Source organism: Bos indicus, chromosome 13 (genome assembly GCF_029378745.1).
Source record: "Bos indicus isolate NIAB-ARS_2022 breed Sahiwal x Tharparkar chromosome 13, NIAB-ARS_B.indTharparkar_mat_pri_1.0, whole genome shotgun sequence".
Taxonomy (NCBI): domain Eukaryota; kingdom Metazoa; phylum Chordata; class Mammalia; order Artiodactyla; family Bovidae; genus Bos; species Bos indicus.
The window spans coordinates 42,548,624-42,565,544 of record NC_091772.1 but is presented as its reverse complement, the minus strand read 5'-3'; the positions used below and the strand labels follow the sequence as shown (position 1 = coordinate 42,565,544).

General features: G+C 55.3%; 1 protein-coding gene and 1 long non-coding RNA gene across 6 annotated transcripts in view; one reads left to right on the top strand and one right to left on the bottom strand.

Annotated features, from left to right (window-relative positions):
• Positions 1 to 552: 552 nt before the first annotated feature.
• LOC139186495 (uncharacterized) lies at positions 553 to 9,124 on the top strand. 2 transcript variants are annotated; one of them, XR_011570077.1, is made up of 4 exons: positions 553 to 1,241; positions 1,698 to 1,832; positions 2,320 to 2,408; positions 2,630 to 9,124. It is a non-coding gene; the product is annotated as an uncharacterized lncRNA (long non-coding RNA). The 2 variants fall into 2 exon arrangements; XR_011570076.1 differs by having other exon boundaries at positions 556 to 1,507.
• Positions 9,125 to 9,166: 42 nt separating this feature from the next.
• SYNDIG1 (synapse differentiation inducing 1) overlaps positions 9,167 to 16,921 on the bottom strand; it is a 102,696-nt gene continuing 94,941 nt past the window's right edge. For 3 of the 4 annotated variants that reach the window (XM_070801074.1, XM_070801075.1, XM_070801076.1), the window contains exon 4: positions 9,167 to 10,311. In XM_070801074.1, the coding sequence (XP_070657175.1) occupies positions 10,153 to 10,311 (159 nt within the window). In that variant the 3' untranslated portion in view covers positions 9,167 to 10,152. The remainder of the gene's footprint in view (positions 10,312 to 16,921) is intronic. The other variant, XR_011570075.1, reaches the window with a different exon arrangement.

The following is a 16,921-nucleotide window of genomic DNA, read 5'->3' as shown; positions in this document are numbered from 1 at the left end:
GGAGCTCCTCCTTCTGTGGCACCCGAGGTCCCTGGGTGCTCCTGGTAGGAACACATCACCACAGGCTACCACGTGGTGTGTCCTCTGGGCCCTCCCAGTAGTACCACCGGGGGCGGTGGAAGAGGAAGCAGGTTCACAGAGGACCAGTGACGTACCCAAGCCCAGTGATGACTGTCCACGCCCTGTGCCGGGTGAGGACGTGATGACAGTTCCATGGCATCAGGTGAGGGCTCGTGGCCTGAATACCAGCAGCCTGTGAAGTAAGTGCAGGTAGCCGTCCCTGCTTTGTAGGTGAGGTGAGCGGCTCAGAGAGGCTGAGTAACTTGCCCCAGGTCACGGAGCAAGTGAGAAGGTGAGGTGGGCTTCTGGCGCTGCCAGTGTCTGCTCTCGGTAGCAGAGGCAGGGCCCAGGGTTTGCTGTGGTTCCTGGGTCTTCCTGGAGCATGGAAGTTATCCCTTCTGCCCCCTCCACTGGCCCTGCGGTGGCCCCGAGGGCCATGGCACCATGGCATGAGGTGGGGAAAGTGGGGGTGATGGGGTGCATGGGCACCTGCAACCCAGGGTGGGTTTTAGAGTTCAGTGTCCCATGGGGACTGTCCCCAGCCTCAGCCCAGCAGCTCCCACAGTCTCCTTCAAAGGGGGCTGATTCTTCCTGGCTCCTGCCAGTGCACACGATGGTCTGGGGGCCAGGCCAGATATGTGACGCATCCCATGCCAGCTGCGGACAAGCCAAGGGCACGCGGTGGGTGGAGAAGCGAGCGCCTGATGCCCTCCAGAGGGGTGCTGACAGCTGGGTCCCTGTCCTCGTCATGAATGTCCTGAATGCAGGCTGCCCTGCTGTTCCTGGTCTCCTAATTAGAGCGAGACGTGGTCATGTGCATCCCCTGCAGCTTTTCCGGATTGTTTTTCACCCAGCTGAGCAGAGGCAGGGCTGTTAGTCCTTGTCACGGTAGATGATCATGGGTCACGCGTGGTCAGATGTTTGTTCTGGGAAGTTGGGTCTTCAGAGTATGAGACTGTCACCTCTCCCCCTTTTCCATGTTCTGGAGGCTCCTAACCCGCAAGACTTAAGGAGGCCCCAGCGCCCTGGAGGGCTGCTTCTCCTACCCCAGGCGTGTGCCTTCCTGGACTCAACCTGGTCGTAGGTGTGCAGTCCTCTCTCCTCTTTTGAACGCCTGACTTTGCTCACACGGGTGGGTCTCGCGACAACCTTCTCCATGAGACACTCTGCAGGTAACCCAGGTCTGTCTCCGTGGGGGGCTGTGGGCTGCTGCAGCAGAAAGACCAACGTCCAGACTCTTAAGCATGGACGTTGGTGCTCATTCACTGAGCAGGTTGGCAGGTGGCTGCCTCCATTGGGAGGCCCCTCCTGGGGGTGCGTTCTCTGTGTCCTTCGCCCCTTCTGTCCCTGGATCCAGTTGCAGGTGGTGAGGAGCGTGGGGAAGGTACAGCCACTTCCCAAATCCTGGACCAGGTGCTGGCCGGCCTCGCTGGCCCACGTCTCTGGGGTGAGGATGCAGCCGTCACTGCCACCTGCAGGGAGGTGGCAGGCGGTGCTCTGGGTGCCGGGAGGAAGAGGGGACGCAGCCTTGAGGGGCCTCGGGAGCAGGTGTGAGTGAAGAGGGGGACTCCTGGGGCCCTGGGCAGGCCTGTCCTCAGCACCTTCCTTGCATGTTCTCCTTCTTTGTGACCCGCTAGGAGCTCGTCCCAGACTTGGCCATCTCCCCAGATGTCTGGCCATTTCCAAGCTGGTTGTGCGTCAGAATCACCACGGTTCTCTGGAGACACGGACGCCTGGCCCCAGGCCCCACAGTGCTGCTTCACAGGCCCAAGGTAGGACCTGGGCGCCTGCAGGTAAAAAGGCCCGCAGGTCCAGCGGTCCCAGCCCCTACGCTTGGCCCCGGTTCTGCCCCAGGTCCAAGGAGAGGCATCCACGGCCCATGTGGAGGCAGCGCCGTGGGTTCACTCCCCGCCTGGCTCCCGCAGGATCTACGAGGGCCCCAGGGCAGAGTGGAGAGGACATACCCGCCTTGGGAGACAGGAGCTGGGAGATGTGATGTCCCCGTCAGGAGGCACAAGCTGCTAATTGCTTTGTTTCGCGTTACCAACATCTGCGGGGAGAGAGCAGATGCCGCCACTTGCCCAGCCTGCTGTCCCCAGAGGTGACCACTCTGTGGCGTCCAGGGCTCTTGGCACAGAACCTGTCAGACCACAGCCGAGCACCCTGTCCGGCTGCCCCCGTGTCCTTGCTGCTAAGACAGTCGCACCCACACGCTGCCCTGAGAATGGGCACTGTGGTGACTGCCACTCCTTCCTGCAGCAGCACCAGGAGCATACTTCTCTCTCCTTCTCGAAGATTCCAGGCGGAACCTCTCAGCTCGGCGCCACAAACTGAACGGCTCCACCAAGGTTTCTCTCTCTAATTTTAAGGGCACCTTTCCCCCCAAGCTGCAGCTCTGGGCTCTCAGAGGATGCTGGAGGGCCAGAGCACGCAGGGGCGAGGGGTGGGGGAACGACTAGGGTCTCCCTTACAGAACACCTTGAATGTTTCTTTTTAAGTGGGTGGGTGGGTTCTCAGATGCAGAGAAAACCCACATCTTGGTTCAGTGGCCGTCCTGTGTCCCTTGTAGGAAGAGGAAGTGCCTTGTCTGCTGAGAGGAGCTCCATTCAGCCTCTGAGCCTCAGTTTCCCTGTTTGTGAAACCAAGAACTAACCCCCCTGCAACTGCATCATAGGGTTTTCTCAAGAGGATCAAATTTAATCAGGTTCAACAAGCTGTGTATTAATACAACATTTAAACTGCTTCCCAAATGACTGGTGCTGAGGGAATACACGCGTGCATAAAATGAGATGTCGTTCTTAGAAGAAATGGAAAATGCAGAGGAAGGCACACACACATCAGCAAGCAGGATGCAGGGCTGAATTAGTGATCATGGTTGTCCCCATGGCAACCACGGCCCCAGGACCCCTGTCCCCATAGCAGACTGTGCCCTTGCTGGCCTGTGCCCACCCTGCCCCCAAATGATGAGGGTCCATCACATGCCCACAAAGGGGAGAACCCAGCCTGTCCTGTTGGGAGTGGAGACGGTGACCCCTGGGCACAGGGGCTATGTCTTTTGAACCTCCTGGTGCTTCAAGCCCAGCAGAGTACCTGGCACAAGCTCAACCTCTGAGCTTTTTTTAACCATGAAACAAACTAGAGGCACAGTGACCAGTATAACAGTTTGAGAACAACAGCCCGCCCCCGCACCCCACTTGCTTCCCATCTTCTTCATCACCTAAGGAAGCGTCACTACTGTTTGGCTTTTCTTCCTTTGAACCAGGTCTAAATGGATGTCAACAGGCATCTTCTGGGACGTGTGTTTCTGCTCTCCACCGTATTGAGACTCAGTTAGTTAATGTCCCCTCTGGGGCAGGACTGATGGTGGTGGGTGCAGTCAACGTTGCTGAATGCAGGCAGGGGCTGTGAAGGCAAACACCGTGTGCCTAGCCGAGGAGGAGAGAGTTGGGAGCCCGCAGGAGCCTGAAGGCCAGGCTTGGCAACAGCTGCACTGCCTGGACCCTGGAGGGTGTGCCTGTCTCAGCTGGGTGCCTGTGTGGGTGGAGCCGGGGGGGTGTGGAAGCCGGGGCCCTGCCCAGATCGGGTGCGGAATGCTGGGGTATCAGCAGGCAGGGGCAGGGATGGGCCTCCTGGGGCCGAGGCCGGAATCAGTCCCTGAGCACACGGCTGCCCCCACCTCTCATCCTCAGAGGAGGCCTCCACCCGGAGTAAGGGCTGAACTGCCCATGCCCACTCCCCTCAGTGAGCTCCGCATCGCTGGATCACAGCATTTCTAGGTGGGGCTCGTCTGGCTGTCTGCTTGGCCTGGGTCATGTCCAGGTCCTCGGCCTTTTCCCATCTAAGACCTTTCCAGGATGCATGTCCACCAGATACAGATGGACAAAAACTGCAGTGGGCCTGGTCCAGCTAGACCAAGCATATCCCTAGATCTGACCTCCTTCTGCCTTGGTCCCCTGAGGGCCCTTCGCCGTCCTTGTACGTGGTAGGTGCTCAACAAACTCCTGTCTGGCAGCCCTGAGATGCTGCACCTCGGGTTCGGTGCTGAAGCGATGTGGAAGGACCCAGAATAGATACGTCCTGTGCTGACCTGCTGACCCGCGTCCAACCTGGTTTTCAAACCCCTCCCCACTCTTCCTGGAGTGGGGAAGGGATGGCACTCCATCAGGGCCAGCTCTGGTCATGGGATCTGACATCCCAGCTATGAGCTAGGGGTGGAGGCGTGTGGCCCCAGGCCACCTGCCTGAGCCCGAGGCCAGGTCTGTCCCCTCCCCGCAGGTGACATTGAGGCCAACAGCCTCCGTGATCTCCATTTCCGTCTGAAACTGTGGATCTGACGGGCCTGGCACAGGACTGCTGTGGGTACAAAGTTGAGTCTACTTGCCACGCCCTCTTCAAATGTAAGGGTCGTGTGATTTTTAAAAGACCTGGGATCTGAGAGCCCCCAAAATGCCAGATGGAGGGCTGCTTCGGGAACGGGACCAGCTGGGCTTCTCTTTGGGCCTGGGGAGCTCCGCCGTGGGGTCCTAACATTTCTCCCGTATGGGCCAATGTGAGGGCTACGGAGGCTGAAGTGGCCTGAATCTGTTTCTAAATCTGACACTGTTGTTGGACACTGATCATTTCCAGCTCCTCTTTCACAGGCCCCTATGAGTGAGAAAATGTGGCTGAGCTGGGAGGTTTTATAGCCTTCACTCACCTCATTCCTGGGGCAAGAGCTCCATCCACTAGGAAACTCTGCTCCCAAGGCCAGAAAACACACACCTTATAGAAAGTGCTGCGGCCACATCCAGGGAACAAAAACGTCACACTAGGTGACTGAGAAGGTGCTCAGTCTTCCCCAACTTGTCCCACCTGCGAGGAGCTGGAGCCCAAATATGGATTCTCCGGTGGCGGTAGACAGACAGCAGCCCGATCACTGTACGCTGTTCAGCTGAGTCATAAGCTGGACTTTGGTGACCTGAGGAGTCACAACTGAAGGCCTGAGGGAATGGAGAGCCGCGTGTCATGCTAGGATTTTGTGGGACCCCCCCCAACCAAAGACTTGCAGGTATTTTATGTATCGTCTATCTACCTGTCATTAAACTGGCCCCAGATGACCTGGCTCCAGTGGAAACTCAGGTCCCCTAGAGGCCATGGGGCAGTGAATACCCTCACTGGCATTTCCATGGCCCCCATCAAGCACCTTGAATTCAATCAGTCTCTGCTGGTCAGTAGGGTGCCTGGCGGAGGCGGAATTCAGACGCATGAACCTCTCTCTCTCTCTGGCAGGGACTCGCAGCCCCCCTCACTGACTGCTGGCAGGAAGTTCACCCCTGGGTGACGAGGATGCTGGTCTGTGCTCAGTTAAAGGGACAGTCATCTTGGTGGCTGGGGGCTGGTGCAGAGGCAAAGAGGAATTGCGGCCCAAGGCAGGAGCAATCTGGAGGCTGCTTGCTGCTGAATTGGGAGGGGGCGGGAAGCCAGAGCCATTTCAGATCAGTATACCTGCCCCCTGGAGAGCCCGGGCCACCCCCTACCCCCACCTCTGGGGGTGTCCACCTGGGGCTTCTCCTTGGAGGTCCCCACATTCCGCTCCTATCACCCCAACCACACTTCCTGATTCCCATGTTATCTTCTCCATCCAGCAGATTCGGTCAAATCTTTAGAGCCCGAGGGGCTTCCCTGCCCTGTGACTCACTCAAGACACCTGCAGGGAGCCCCACTCCCAGGGGTCACCACATCCTGCTGTGCGGGGCATCTGCCCTTGTCATCCACCTTGGAGCCTGTGTTGAGCTGCGGCAGGCAGACCCCACCTGTCGTTCCTCAAATGCCCTGTGCATCCTCACCCATGTGGAACTCCGGCCCCTTCCCTTGGGTCAGTGAGATGACAAATTCTTTACTTGAGTTGCACCCGTGTCTAGTGGGGAGCCAGCTGTCTGCAGGCCCAGGTGTCTGTGGGTTTGGCATCTGCCTTTGCTTTGCTACCAGAAGCAGAATCTTCAGGGGGTGAGAATCCCAGGAGGTGAGACCCCTGACCCCTGGGGGGAAGCTCAGCTGATCCTGAAGACCAGGGAGGGGCTCTCAAGAGGTCAGGGGGAGTCATCACAGCCCAGGCCTCACGCCACTTCTGGTGCTAAGGTCATCGACAGCAGAGCACCAACGTGAGCGTGGTCTCTACTTGGTCAGAGATGGGACAGCTGCCTTTTGGAGAGGTCAGCCTTAGCTCAGGGTCTGAATCCACACTTAATTGTTTATTGACAAAGTGGGCCAACAGATGTCAATATCCATGGCGACAAAGGCAGGTGGACTTTGAGGGGATAAAACGAAACTGTCCTCAGGGCTGGTGCTAAAGCTAGTCTGCAGGGCCCCTGAAGGCTCCTACAAAGTCTCAGGGGCCCTGGAAAGGCAGCTTAATGCAGTGGCCACTGGGCATTCATGTCTGGAATGGACAGCATCTGTTGGTGATGATTTTAAACCCAGAGTCTGCCCCAAATGAGAGGTGGCCTCTGGCATCTGGAGAGGTGCAAGATGACTGGCAGGGCTGAGGGATGACCTGCCCAGCTCTTGGTGTCAGTGGGCCCTGTTCCCAGGCAGCTGTGTGGCCCCACTGTGGCGTCTCTGGCAAGTGCTAACGGCACAGTGACAGAGGGGCGTGGCTTCCCCCATAAGGCTCTCCTTGGGACCCAGGCTCGTTCCCTGGAGAGAGTTGGAATAACTGGGCAAGCGGGGAAGCCTGGTGAGGTGGGGGCACCTGGTGAGGTGGGGGCACCTGGTGAATCAGGATGACCAGGGAAACAAGGGAGAGAGGGGCCTGGGGCAGCAGGAGACCAACAGGCCACAGGCGTCTGCAAGGATGTGGGAGGGCCTCACTCATGCGAAGATGACATTTCCATGGAGGTCACCTAGGCTCCTGCCCGTCCTGCCCCACTCACCCCACCACCACTGCCAGAGACATGCTGAGAACATAAACCAAAGTCTTTTCGGATCCCTAAGAGTCCTGACCCACTAACATCTGGGCCCAGATGAGATTTCACTCTTTGAAAACCACAGCTGAGGCCACGTGCCATAAGAGGGGTGACCGATTAGGATCTGGCTGTTCGGGGGCAGCCTGACTTTGCTGTTTCCGGGGAGTGTAACTTTGGGGAGATTACAGGCGCTGGTCTCTGTTGCAGAAAGGGTTTTGACAAGAATGCAGTGAACTGGCCAAGGGGAGGCTGTGCCCTCAGGGAGACCGAGGAGGTGGCTTCCACTGGGCACTTTGTGGCCTGCAGGGGCCACCGGGGTGGGCCTGTCCCCGCTGTACAGCTGCCACGTAGGTGGTGCCGGGCGCATCACCTTCTCTGACCCTCAGCTCTGACTCCCATCCTCTGGCGCTCTCAGGACTCCATGGGGAAAGGGTCCAAGGGCTGGGGTGAGGCCTGCCTGGGCGGTGCCTATGGAGGCCGCCGTGATTGCAAGTCAGCTTGGGTCTAGGGAGGCATGGCGGCCTCATGCTTTTAGAAGATGGCGTGTGGGCAGCAGCGACTGACACAGTCCCCTCCCCAGCAAGGCCGAGAGGGCCGCGGGGGCCACCCTTAAGTGAGCTTCAGGCCACACGCGGCCGGTCATCAGTTGTCCTCTGATGGTTTGGCCCTGACCCCCACACCCTCAAGGCTACAAGGCACCATGTGTGGTCATGATGCTGGCCCTGGGAAGGCCTGGAGGAGCTGAGGGCACGGGGAGGGCTGAGCGTTTTAGACAGAGGGCTGAGGGGACAAAGGGTAGAGGTGTGGCACAGCCCTGAGGGGAATGGAGCCCCCAGTGGTGGCAGGGCAGGTGGGTGGGAGGGACATAAATCCAAAGATAGGCAACTGTGGGCACTGCTTGAGTGAAAAATGGGCATTTTAAGACAAATACAAAGAAGAACACTTCACACAATGGCTCACAATGAATGAACTGGAGAGGCTAAGTAAAAAGGACGGGAGGGTGGCACCAAGCCTGGGGACGGGTCCTCGGGGCCTGTGACCACCCATCTCTGCACCCGGTGGCTGAACGTGGCCTCCAGCCTGTGTTCACCAGCATCCTCTCTCATCACCCTCACCGAGAGATGAGGACCAAGAAGTGTGCCCACCTGCCCAGGATCACAGCTGAAACCTGGGTTGGTTCGGTCCCAAATCCAGCCTCTCTCATCAGGCTACTCCGACTCTTCCAGAAATCTCTGGGCTTCTTCCATATATCCTGTTTTGAGTGTGGTTGGTTTGCTGTTGGTTTTTATTTATTTTGGCCACGCTGTGTGGCATATGGGATCTTAGTTCCTCGACCAGGGATTGAACTTGTGCCCCCTGCGTTTGGTCCACGCTGGTTGGTGGACCACCAGGGAAATCACTAGGATGTGTGTCTGGAGCATCCATAGATTCAAATGCCTGATGGAGCTCAGTTTTGACCGAGAAAGGCAGTGCTAATAATTTTCAGAATGGGTGCATGCTAAGTCGCTTCAGTCATGTCCGACTCTGCGACGCTATGGACTGTAGCCTGCCTGGCTTTCTGTCCATGGGATTTCCCAGGCAAGAATAATTAGAGTGGGTTGCCATTTCCTTCTCCAGGGGATCTTCCTGACCCAGGGATCGAACCTGTGTCTCCTGCATTGCAGGCAGATCCTTTACCATTGAGCCACCAGGAAGTGTTTAAGGTTGACGAGAAGAGCAGCAGGTGAGGGGATCAAACCTGATCCCTTATCCCAGGACCGTGGTTCTTAATTTCCACTGCACCCTGAAATCACCAGGCTGCACCCCTGATCAATCACACAAGATTTCTGGGGCTGGGACCCAGGAAGCAGGGCCCTCCTAAGCGCCGTGGGTGGAACCACTGCCCTGGAGCAATGGCCTCCGCATGCGCTGAAGTCTCAGGATAAAAATATTTACGGACATTTTCACGTGGGAACCTCAGCGCCTCATGCTGTGACCCTCCTGGAACCCCCAGGACGCCCCGCTGCTGCTGCTGGTGGCTCTGCAGTCACTTTAACAACAAGGAAGCTTTGGTGAAACCCAAGGATTGGTATTAATCAGAAAGAAAAGGTCTAAGCAAAAAAAAAAAAAACCTAGAAGATAATTTTTGTTAAATAATGAACACTCGTGAAACAGCCATGAAATGGTATTAAAATGTCTGTGATTACTTATTTCTCAGCATTCATCTGATAACTGAAGCAGCAGGAAGCAATAGTTGCACTTAAAAAATGACAAGAAAATAGCTATTCATTTAGTCGTGTCCTCAGTAAGATCACTAGTGTCACCGTCGTCACCAAGGTGTCAGCAGGTGGGGAGAAGCGTACCCCGGGGTGTCCGCGGCTCCTGGGCCTGGAGTTCCTGGAGCAAACCTGCGTCCTCCAGGGAGAAGTCTGGGGAGGGGCCGGCCTGCCCCGGCCCCAGATCAACGAGGACCCCAGGACTGCATATTGCTGCATGGTGGCTGCGGAGGTGGGACGTGTTCCAGAGGAGGCCTGACATTCCTCGGCCGGGGACAGCGTGGAGGGAGCGACGTTCTGGGCCTGGGGGCGATTCTGGTTTTGCATTCTCAGGGCTGGACTCGTCTGAAGACCTGTGACAGCTGGGGGTCCTTCCAGCAGCTTCTCTGTCTCTCCCCCTACCTGGCCTATTTTCTTCCCGCAGGGAAGGTGCGTGGATGGAGGGGGCGGTGCTGCCAGTGGAGTCAGGCAGGGCCACCAGCAGAAGAGCAAGTGTCCCCTGCCCTCTTCCTGTTGCACCATATTCCAAAATAAATAAATGAACACATGTTCCTGTTTGTCTGTTGCTAATGCTCTGGCATCCTGGGCACTGGCCATTAATCCACCAGGATCCATGCGGAGACAGCCTTGAGGGTCAGGATCTTCGGAGCATCCACTGGGAATGGGTCAGCGGTGCCTCATCTGTCCCAAGCTCTACACAGTGCTGTGAAAACGATATGAAAGGGTGAAAACAAAGGGAATCCATAAATCCCAGGGCTTCGTGGCGTCATTGGCGATGACTTACACTGTAACAGCCTCACACAGGTATATCCACCTGTGTGTCCACCCTGGCCAGCCCTGCTCCTCTGCACCCGCACACGACTGGCCCAGGCTCCTCGTGTGCCCGGGGAAGCTCATAGGTGGTTGCTCTTGGAGAGGTAGGCGATGAGGGCCACGGCCACGCCCACGTAGATGCCGGTCCCTATGGTGATGGAGAGCACGGCCAGGAAGAGGGCCCGCCGGGAGCTGGTGCTGGCCTGGTGGAAGTCCCCCTTGGCCACGGCTTTGTTCGTCTGCAGAGGGAGGAGGGAGAAGAGAAAGGGAGCCAAGATGAGCGAGGGGAACAGAGAGCGGACTGGCCAATGGGAGGCCATGCGCGCTCCCAGCCTATGGGAGGGGAGGCAGAGGTGCTGTCACTCACCACTGTTCCACCCCCGCCCCCCCACACTCCGCCCCTGCCCTGCAAGGCAGGCAAAGCTTAAAAGAAAGAAAGCGAAGCCCCAGGGATGCCCAGGCCGGCAGTGGTCAGCTGAGCACCAGCCACTGGAGTCCTGGATCTCGGGCACCAGGATGGAGGGTGGGGACGTTACAAGTTGGTGCCTCCTTCTGCCCGGTAGACACTCGAATGATAGTTCTACAGCGTGTTCACACTCACCTCCTCTGGTCCTTACAGCACAGGGGCCCACAGGGAAGAAAACTGTAGTTCTTATACCTGGAGGGGAACCTGCCATCTAAGATTGTCCAGTCCACTCCTCAGCCAGTGTCCGGGGATCTGTGTACCCCAAGCCCCCTTTCTGCCATGGAGGGGGTGGCACCCCCTCTCACCAGAAAAATGACTCTGGGTGAGACCAGCACCTCTATTTCTGGTCACCCAGTTGCACGTTGGTTTCACTAGATCCACGTTCTGCGGGGCCATGAGTTGGAGGGGAGCATGGAGGCTTTGGGTGTTGTGTTGGATTTGGTGCTTTGTGGCGGTGCCCACCTCTCCACCGCCAGCCCCATCCTCCTTGTCCCCTTGACCAGGGAGGCACTGGGCTGTGGGGACTGTACATGATTCAACTGTGACATCATGGAGGGCCAGCCCCCTGAGTGATGGCAGGTGAGGGTGGAGGCCCCCCAGGGCAGGTGCCCCTGGAGCCCCAGGGGATGGCCAGGAGGGCTGACCCCAGGCAGGGGGCAGGGGTGTCCTCATCAAGGCAAAGGTGGAGCCTGCTCCTCAGGTGGGACATCTCGACTCCCTGAGGACCCATCTCCAGAGACCAGCCTCTCACCAGATCACACTTCCGTGTGTGTTGCGTGTACGTCTACGTCTACATTTTGTGGGCAGGATGGGAGGTGGCATACTGTTTACTCAAACAGTAAACTTGATGTGGTCAGAGGGCAGACTCAGAGGTCACTAGGAAATGGCTTTCTGTCCTCTGTGGTCCTCCCGCACCCATTCAATGAGATGTCGGCTGGAGAAAGGACTCCTTCCTTCTCTAACTTCTGGATCTTGAGATTTTATGTCTTCTTTCTCAATCTGGGGTCTTGGAAGTGAGCCTGAGGACTCCCTGTGGATGATCTTTGATGAAGTGGAGCGAAGGAAACGCGGAGGGAAGCTCCCAGGACAAGAGTGACCCTCTTGGGACTCTTGGTGGCGAGCCATCCCTGCTGGCATGCCTCACCCCAAAGGGGCAGACCCCACGGAGGCAGGCCGGGGGTGGGGACAGACCACTGTCCCAGGAATGGCTCAGGTTTGCCCCACAGAGTACATCATAAAAAAACAGAGCTACATGCCACCCCTAGAATGGCTGCAAGGGAAAGAGACACAGCGGAAACCCATACTCTCATTTGATCCCGTTGAAAGTGTGAATTCCTGTAGATGGAGAAGAAAACAAATGAGAAGTTGAGGCTATTGTCATTAAATTGATTAAGGAGGAGTAGGCTTGTGGGCTGATTAGACTACTTGGGAAACGGAGCACTTGTTATAGCTGGATGTATAGACACACACATGACACAAGCGTTACCCCTCCTCCGCCCTCCCCGGCAGGCGCGCAAGGGAAATGAGGCGTTTGTGTACCAAAGACACCTTCAAGAATGTCTGTAGCCATACTGACCATTATAGCCCTGACCTGGAAGTCATCCCAACATCCAACCACAGCAGAAGAATAGATAGCAATGATACCTGATGCAGGGGGCTTCCCAGGTGGCTCAGTGGTAAAAAATCTGCCCGCCAAGGCAGGGGAGCTCTGTTGTGATGGAGGCGCTTAAGTCTGTGCCACCCAGCCTGGTGGCCACAGTGATGGAGGTGGTTAAGTCTGTGCCGCCCAGCCTGGTGGCCACGAGCCACCTGCGGCTACAGAGCAGTGGGGTTGTGATGAGTGTGACTGTGAGTTTTTAATATCATCCGATTTAAATTAATTAAAATGTAAATAGCCAAACGTTAGAGGCCACCATGTTGGGTAGCAGACACCCAGAAGAAATGAGTGGAGGGTCCCACGGGGAGCAGGGAGGAGAGGAAGCCCAAAGGAAGGGGGCAGGATGAACCCAAAGGAGGTGGAAACCCGGGAGGGTTGGTTCAGGCATCAGTGCTGGGGAGCTGTGGGGGGTGGGGTGTCCCTGCAACCAGAAACTGTTCCACATACACATGTGCCTCTGCATTTACCTGTGTACTTGTTTTGGTGGCTCAGTGTCAGGTGGAGATAATGAAACAGAGGCAAGATAAAGGAGGCTGGGGTGACCCTGTGAGGTGGGAAAGCCCATGAAATCTCCAGATGATGGGGGCCTCAGGACCGGGGCGTGGAGTGAGCATGCTGGCCGGAGCCCACTGGCCTTGCTCCCAGATGGAATCTCTCAGGGGCTGATGCTGGTCTCCAGGTCTCAGTGACACATGGCAAAGCCCAGAGCTCCATCTCTGCTGGGGGATACCTCCCCTGAGCTCCCTACCCCCCGGGTGATGATGCTCCTAGGGTCTGGCACTGGATTGATTTTCCCATAAGCTTTTGCCAAAGTCCTCATTTTCTTTGGCTAAAAAAATACCTACTGTTGTTTGAGGTTCAGGAAAAACATGACTTTCTCTGCAATATATCCCTGCTTTGATTTTCTTGCTTTCTTTTTTTGATCACATGGGTTGGGGGATCTTAGCTCCCCGACCAGGGATCAAACCTGGGCCCTGGAAATGAAAGCATGGAGTCCTAAGCACTGGACCACAAAGACGTTCCCATTGTTTTGTTTTTCTTATGGTATTTTGTATTCTTACTGTTAATGTTATTTCTATGGTCTCTTATTTTAGGGGCAAGAACTGCTAAGGTTGGATGAGTCCACATCCACGTGGCTCTCTGCTCGGGTTGAGGGGCCGGGTCCAGGCACAGCTGGGACAGACTGGGCAGCACAAGGCTGGTGCCAGACTCCCACCTCCAAGGAGCGTGAGGGACGCACTCTCTGCCTCCCAACCATCTCTCTGGAAATTTAGAGCACGCTGGGCACTTTATGGCTCATTTTTCCTCTAGCACCAATATCTGTCTGGCTGGATTACATTTCTTTGCATTATCGCAAAGCTGATTTCCCTTATTTATTATTGTCTCCTGCTCGCTGTGCGCCAATGGGCACTTGGAGCTGTGTTGGGGGAGGAGGTGATTGTGTGGCGGTTTAACAGGCTCCTTTGGGGAGGGAGACCCTCTGCGGCCACGCCTCACTCAGCCCCACACACGCATTTCTTATGTGTGTTCAGTTCCACGTGCATTGCTATGACCCTTGTCTCCTGCTTTTATTTATTTTTAAAATTTTATTTATTTTAAATGAAAGGATAATTGCTTTCCAGTATTGTGTTGGTGTCTTCCATTCATCAACCTGAATCAGCCATAGGTAGACATATGTCCCCTCCCTCTTGAACCTCCCTCCCCATCCCACCCCTCTAGGTTGCCACAGAGCTCAGGTTTGAACTCCCTGAGTCATACAGCAGATTCCCATGGGCTATCTATTTTACCTAGGGTAATGTCTGTTTCCATGTTACTTTCTCCATATATCCATATAAAGCAACTTTTCTATTTTAACCCATTAAGAAAAATAAACCTTGTTAGTTAGGTCTGAATGGCAGATAGATCAGCTATGAAACAAATGTATCCGCCATGAGTGAATGAAACCTGATGGGAGCACAGCCCCCCTGCCCCCAACAAGGCCGCCCCCCAGTCTGGCCTTGGCTTGGGTCACAGATGGAACCCAGGTCTAGGACCAGGGCGTGGAGTGGGCATCCTGACCGGGGCCCACTGGCCTTGCTCACAGATGGGATCTCTCAGGGGCTGATGCTGGGCTCCACATCTCAGTGACACGTGGCAAAGCCCAGAGCTCCATTCCTGCTGGGGGATACCTCCCCCGACCCCCCTACCCCTGGGAGATGATGCTTCCAGGGTCTGGCACTGGACTGAATTTCCCACAAGCTTTTGCCAAAGGAGGGGCTTCTTATGGTGGCATCTGAGGGCCCCTGTCAGGAAGGTCGTTTTGTAGGGAAAACGACAAAAACATCAGCAGGAGCAATAGCCCCTGTGCCGTCTTATGTGGACGCCTGAGTGGCCTTGTCTCCATCCTCCATCCTTCAGCTGAGCTTGGAGGAGTCCCAGACCTCATGGCTCCTGAGAGGCACCCCCTCCCTGTGCTGCTCCTCCCTCCCTGCAGGCCTCTCCCCGTGCTGGTCACCGGGCCCTGCTGGACAGAAGCCCGCCTTGGTTTTCCCTGATGACGAATCATTATGAACTCGTGCTTAGCTTAATATAGGCACAGATGGATACATACAAAAATAATTTTACAAATAGACTATTTCTATATACAAAGATGTTGTCGCTGTTCACTCAGTAAGTTGTGTCCAACTCTTTTGTGACCCCATAGACTGCAGCCTGCCAGGCTCCTCTGTCCATGGGATTTCCCAGGCAAGAATAATGGAGTGGGTTGCCATTTCCTTCTCCAGGGGTAGACACATGTATTTCTACATATAGAACTAATAACATGTGAGTATACACAAGTGTATTTCCTATTTCCTAGCTCTGTTACCAAGAAAATCCAGAACCAATGACACGCCAGTAGCAATAAGCACACCCAGTGCCTAGATTGCGGTTTCTAAAACCATTTTTCCAAGAGAAGGGACTAGACCTCCATGGGGAAGTGGCTGATTTTACAACTTGGGCAGGAAATACATGAGATGAGCCTGGGGCGGCATTTTAGAGTACAGAAAAGGAGAAATACTCCAAGATCAAAAGGAGAGGGGCATGTCAGGGGGACATAGGAAATTCTCCTTATGGCCAAGGGACAAAACATTGGGTTGGCTGAAAAGTTCACTTGGGTTTTTCTGTAAAGTAGTATGGAAAACCCAAATGAACTTTTTGGCCAACCCAATAATGTAGTATTGGATTATAAGTCAAAGTGTAAAATAAACATCCATACTGATATTTGGTATGGATGGTTGATCCATACTGATAAATAAATGATCAGATGGATCAGTTCACTGGAGAGAAGAGACAAATCTTCCATACAGACAAATTCCAAATCATCTAGGTAGTTCCTCTACCTTCAGGGAAGTAAAGCACAAGCCCCACCCGTGGACAGAGGGTGGCACAGTGACTTCCTAGGGCTGAGGATGAAACAGAGAGGGGAGGAAGAGTGACCTCGAGGTGGAGAAACCCAACAATCACAACCCCGACCAGGTGACCAAGGTCAGCATCTTCAGTGACAGGTCATGTTGATGGGGTACAGCCCTGACCTTCACCTCTGTGCTTCTCTCCAAACCTGTAACCCCAGTCTAAGCAGGAGGAGCGCATCCAACAGCATCCCACGCTGTACCCAACCAGGGCTCCTCGCAGCTGTCAGTCATCAGAAACAAGGGACACCTAAGACATGGTCACAGCCCAGAGGAACCCAAGGAGGTCTGACCACCCAGTGCTGGGTGGATCCTGGATGGGACCTTGGGGCAGAAACAGGGCACCAGGCAGCTGCTAAGGCGATCTGGACAGGGCACTTAGAGTACGATGATGTGGTAACACCGGTCATCACCTGGGACAGACGAGCCCCACGTGAGATGCTGATGAGGAAGCCGTCAGTTCTGCACCACCTCCGTCCATTTCCTGCAGAGCTAAACTGGCCTAAGATAAGCCGTTCATTTAAAAGGCAGGGTATGGATGGGGCAGGTGAGAGGCCTGACAGGTGCACGTTCCCCGGGCTCCATCCTTGAGAACCTGGGGGAGGCAGGGGGAGCTTGGGACAAACATACCTGCTCAAATCCAGCCCTGGTGGGATCTTGCTCAGCCCTTGAACTAGTTACCATTTCTCTGAGTGTCTGGTTCTACTTCTTCCCTAAAGCAGAGTTATAACACCTGTCTAGTTGGTATGTGATGATGTCAGCACAGGACAACCTGACTTACTGCTCTGCGGAAGAGCCACACAGACAATTTACTTGCCTGGTCTCACTTCCTCCTTCCTGACACCACAGAGAATTACTGTTGTTAATATTGGTTTCCATGAATATACCTTTAATACAACAATGAATTATGAAGATGTTCAAACACACAGAAAAGGGAAGAGCTCAGCTGAGGGATGGAGGATGGAGACAAGGCCACTCAGGTGTCCACACAAGACGGCACAGGGGCCGTTGCTCCTGCTGATGTTCTTGTTGTGTTCCCTACAAAATGACCTTGCTGACAGGGGCCCTCAGGGCCATAGAAAGCCCCTCCTTTGGCCAAAGCTTGTGGGAAGTTCAGTCCAGTGCCAGACCCTGGGAGCATGGTCTCCTGGGGGTAGGCAGGTGAGAGGAGATTAAAGATCTTTAAAACCCAAGAGGGGAAAATCAGGCCTTTCTCTTTAAATACCCCTTGGGGACAAGAACAATTCTTGAGAACAAAACCATCAGAGCCAGGAGTTCTGGATTCACACCTAAACCAC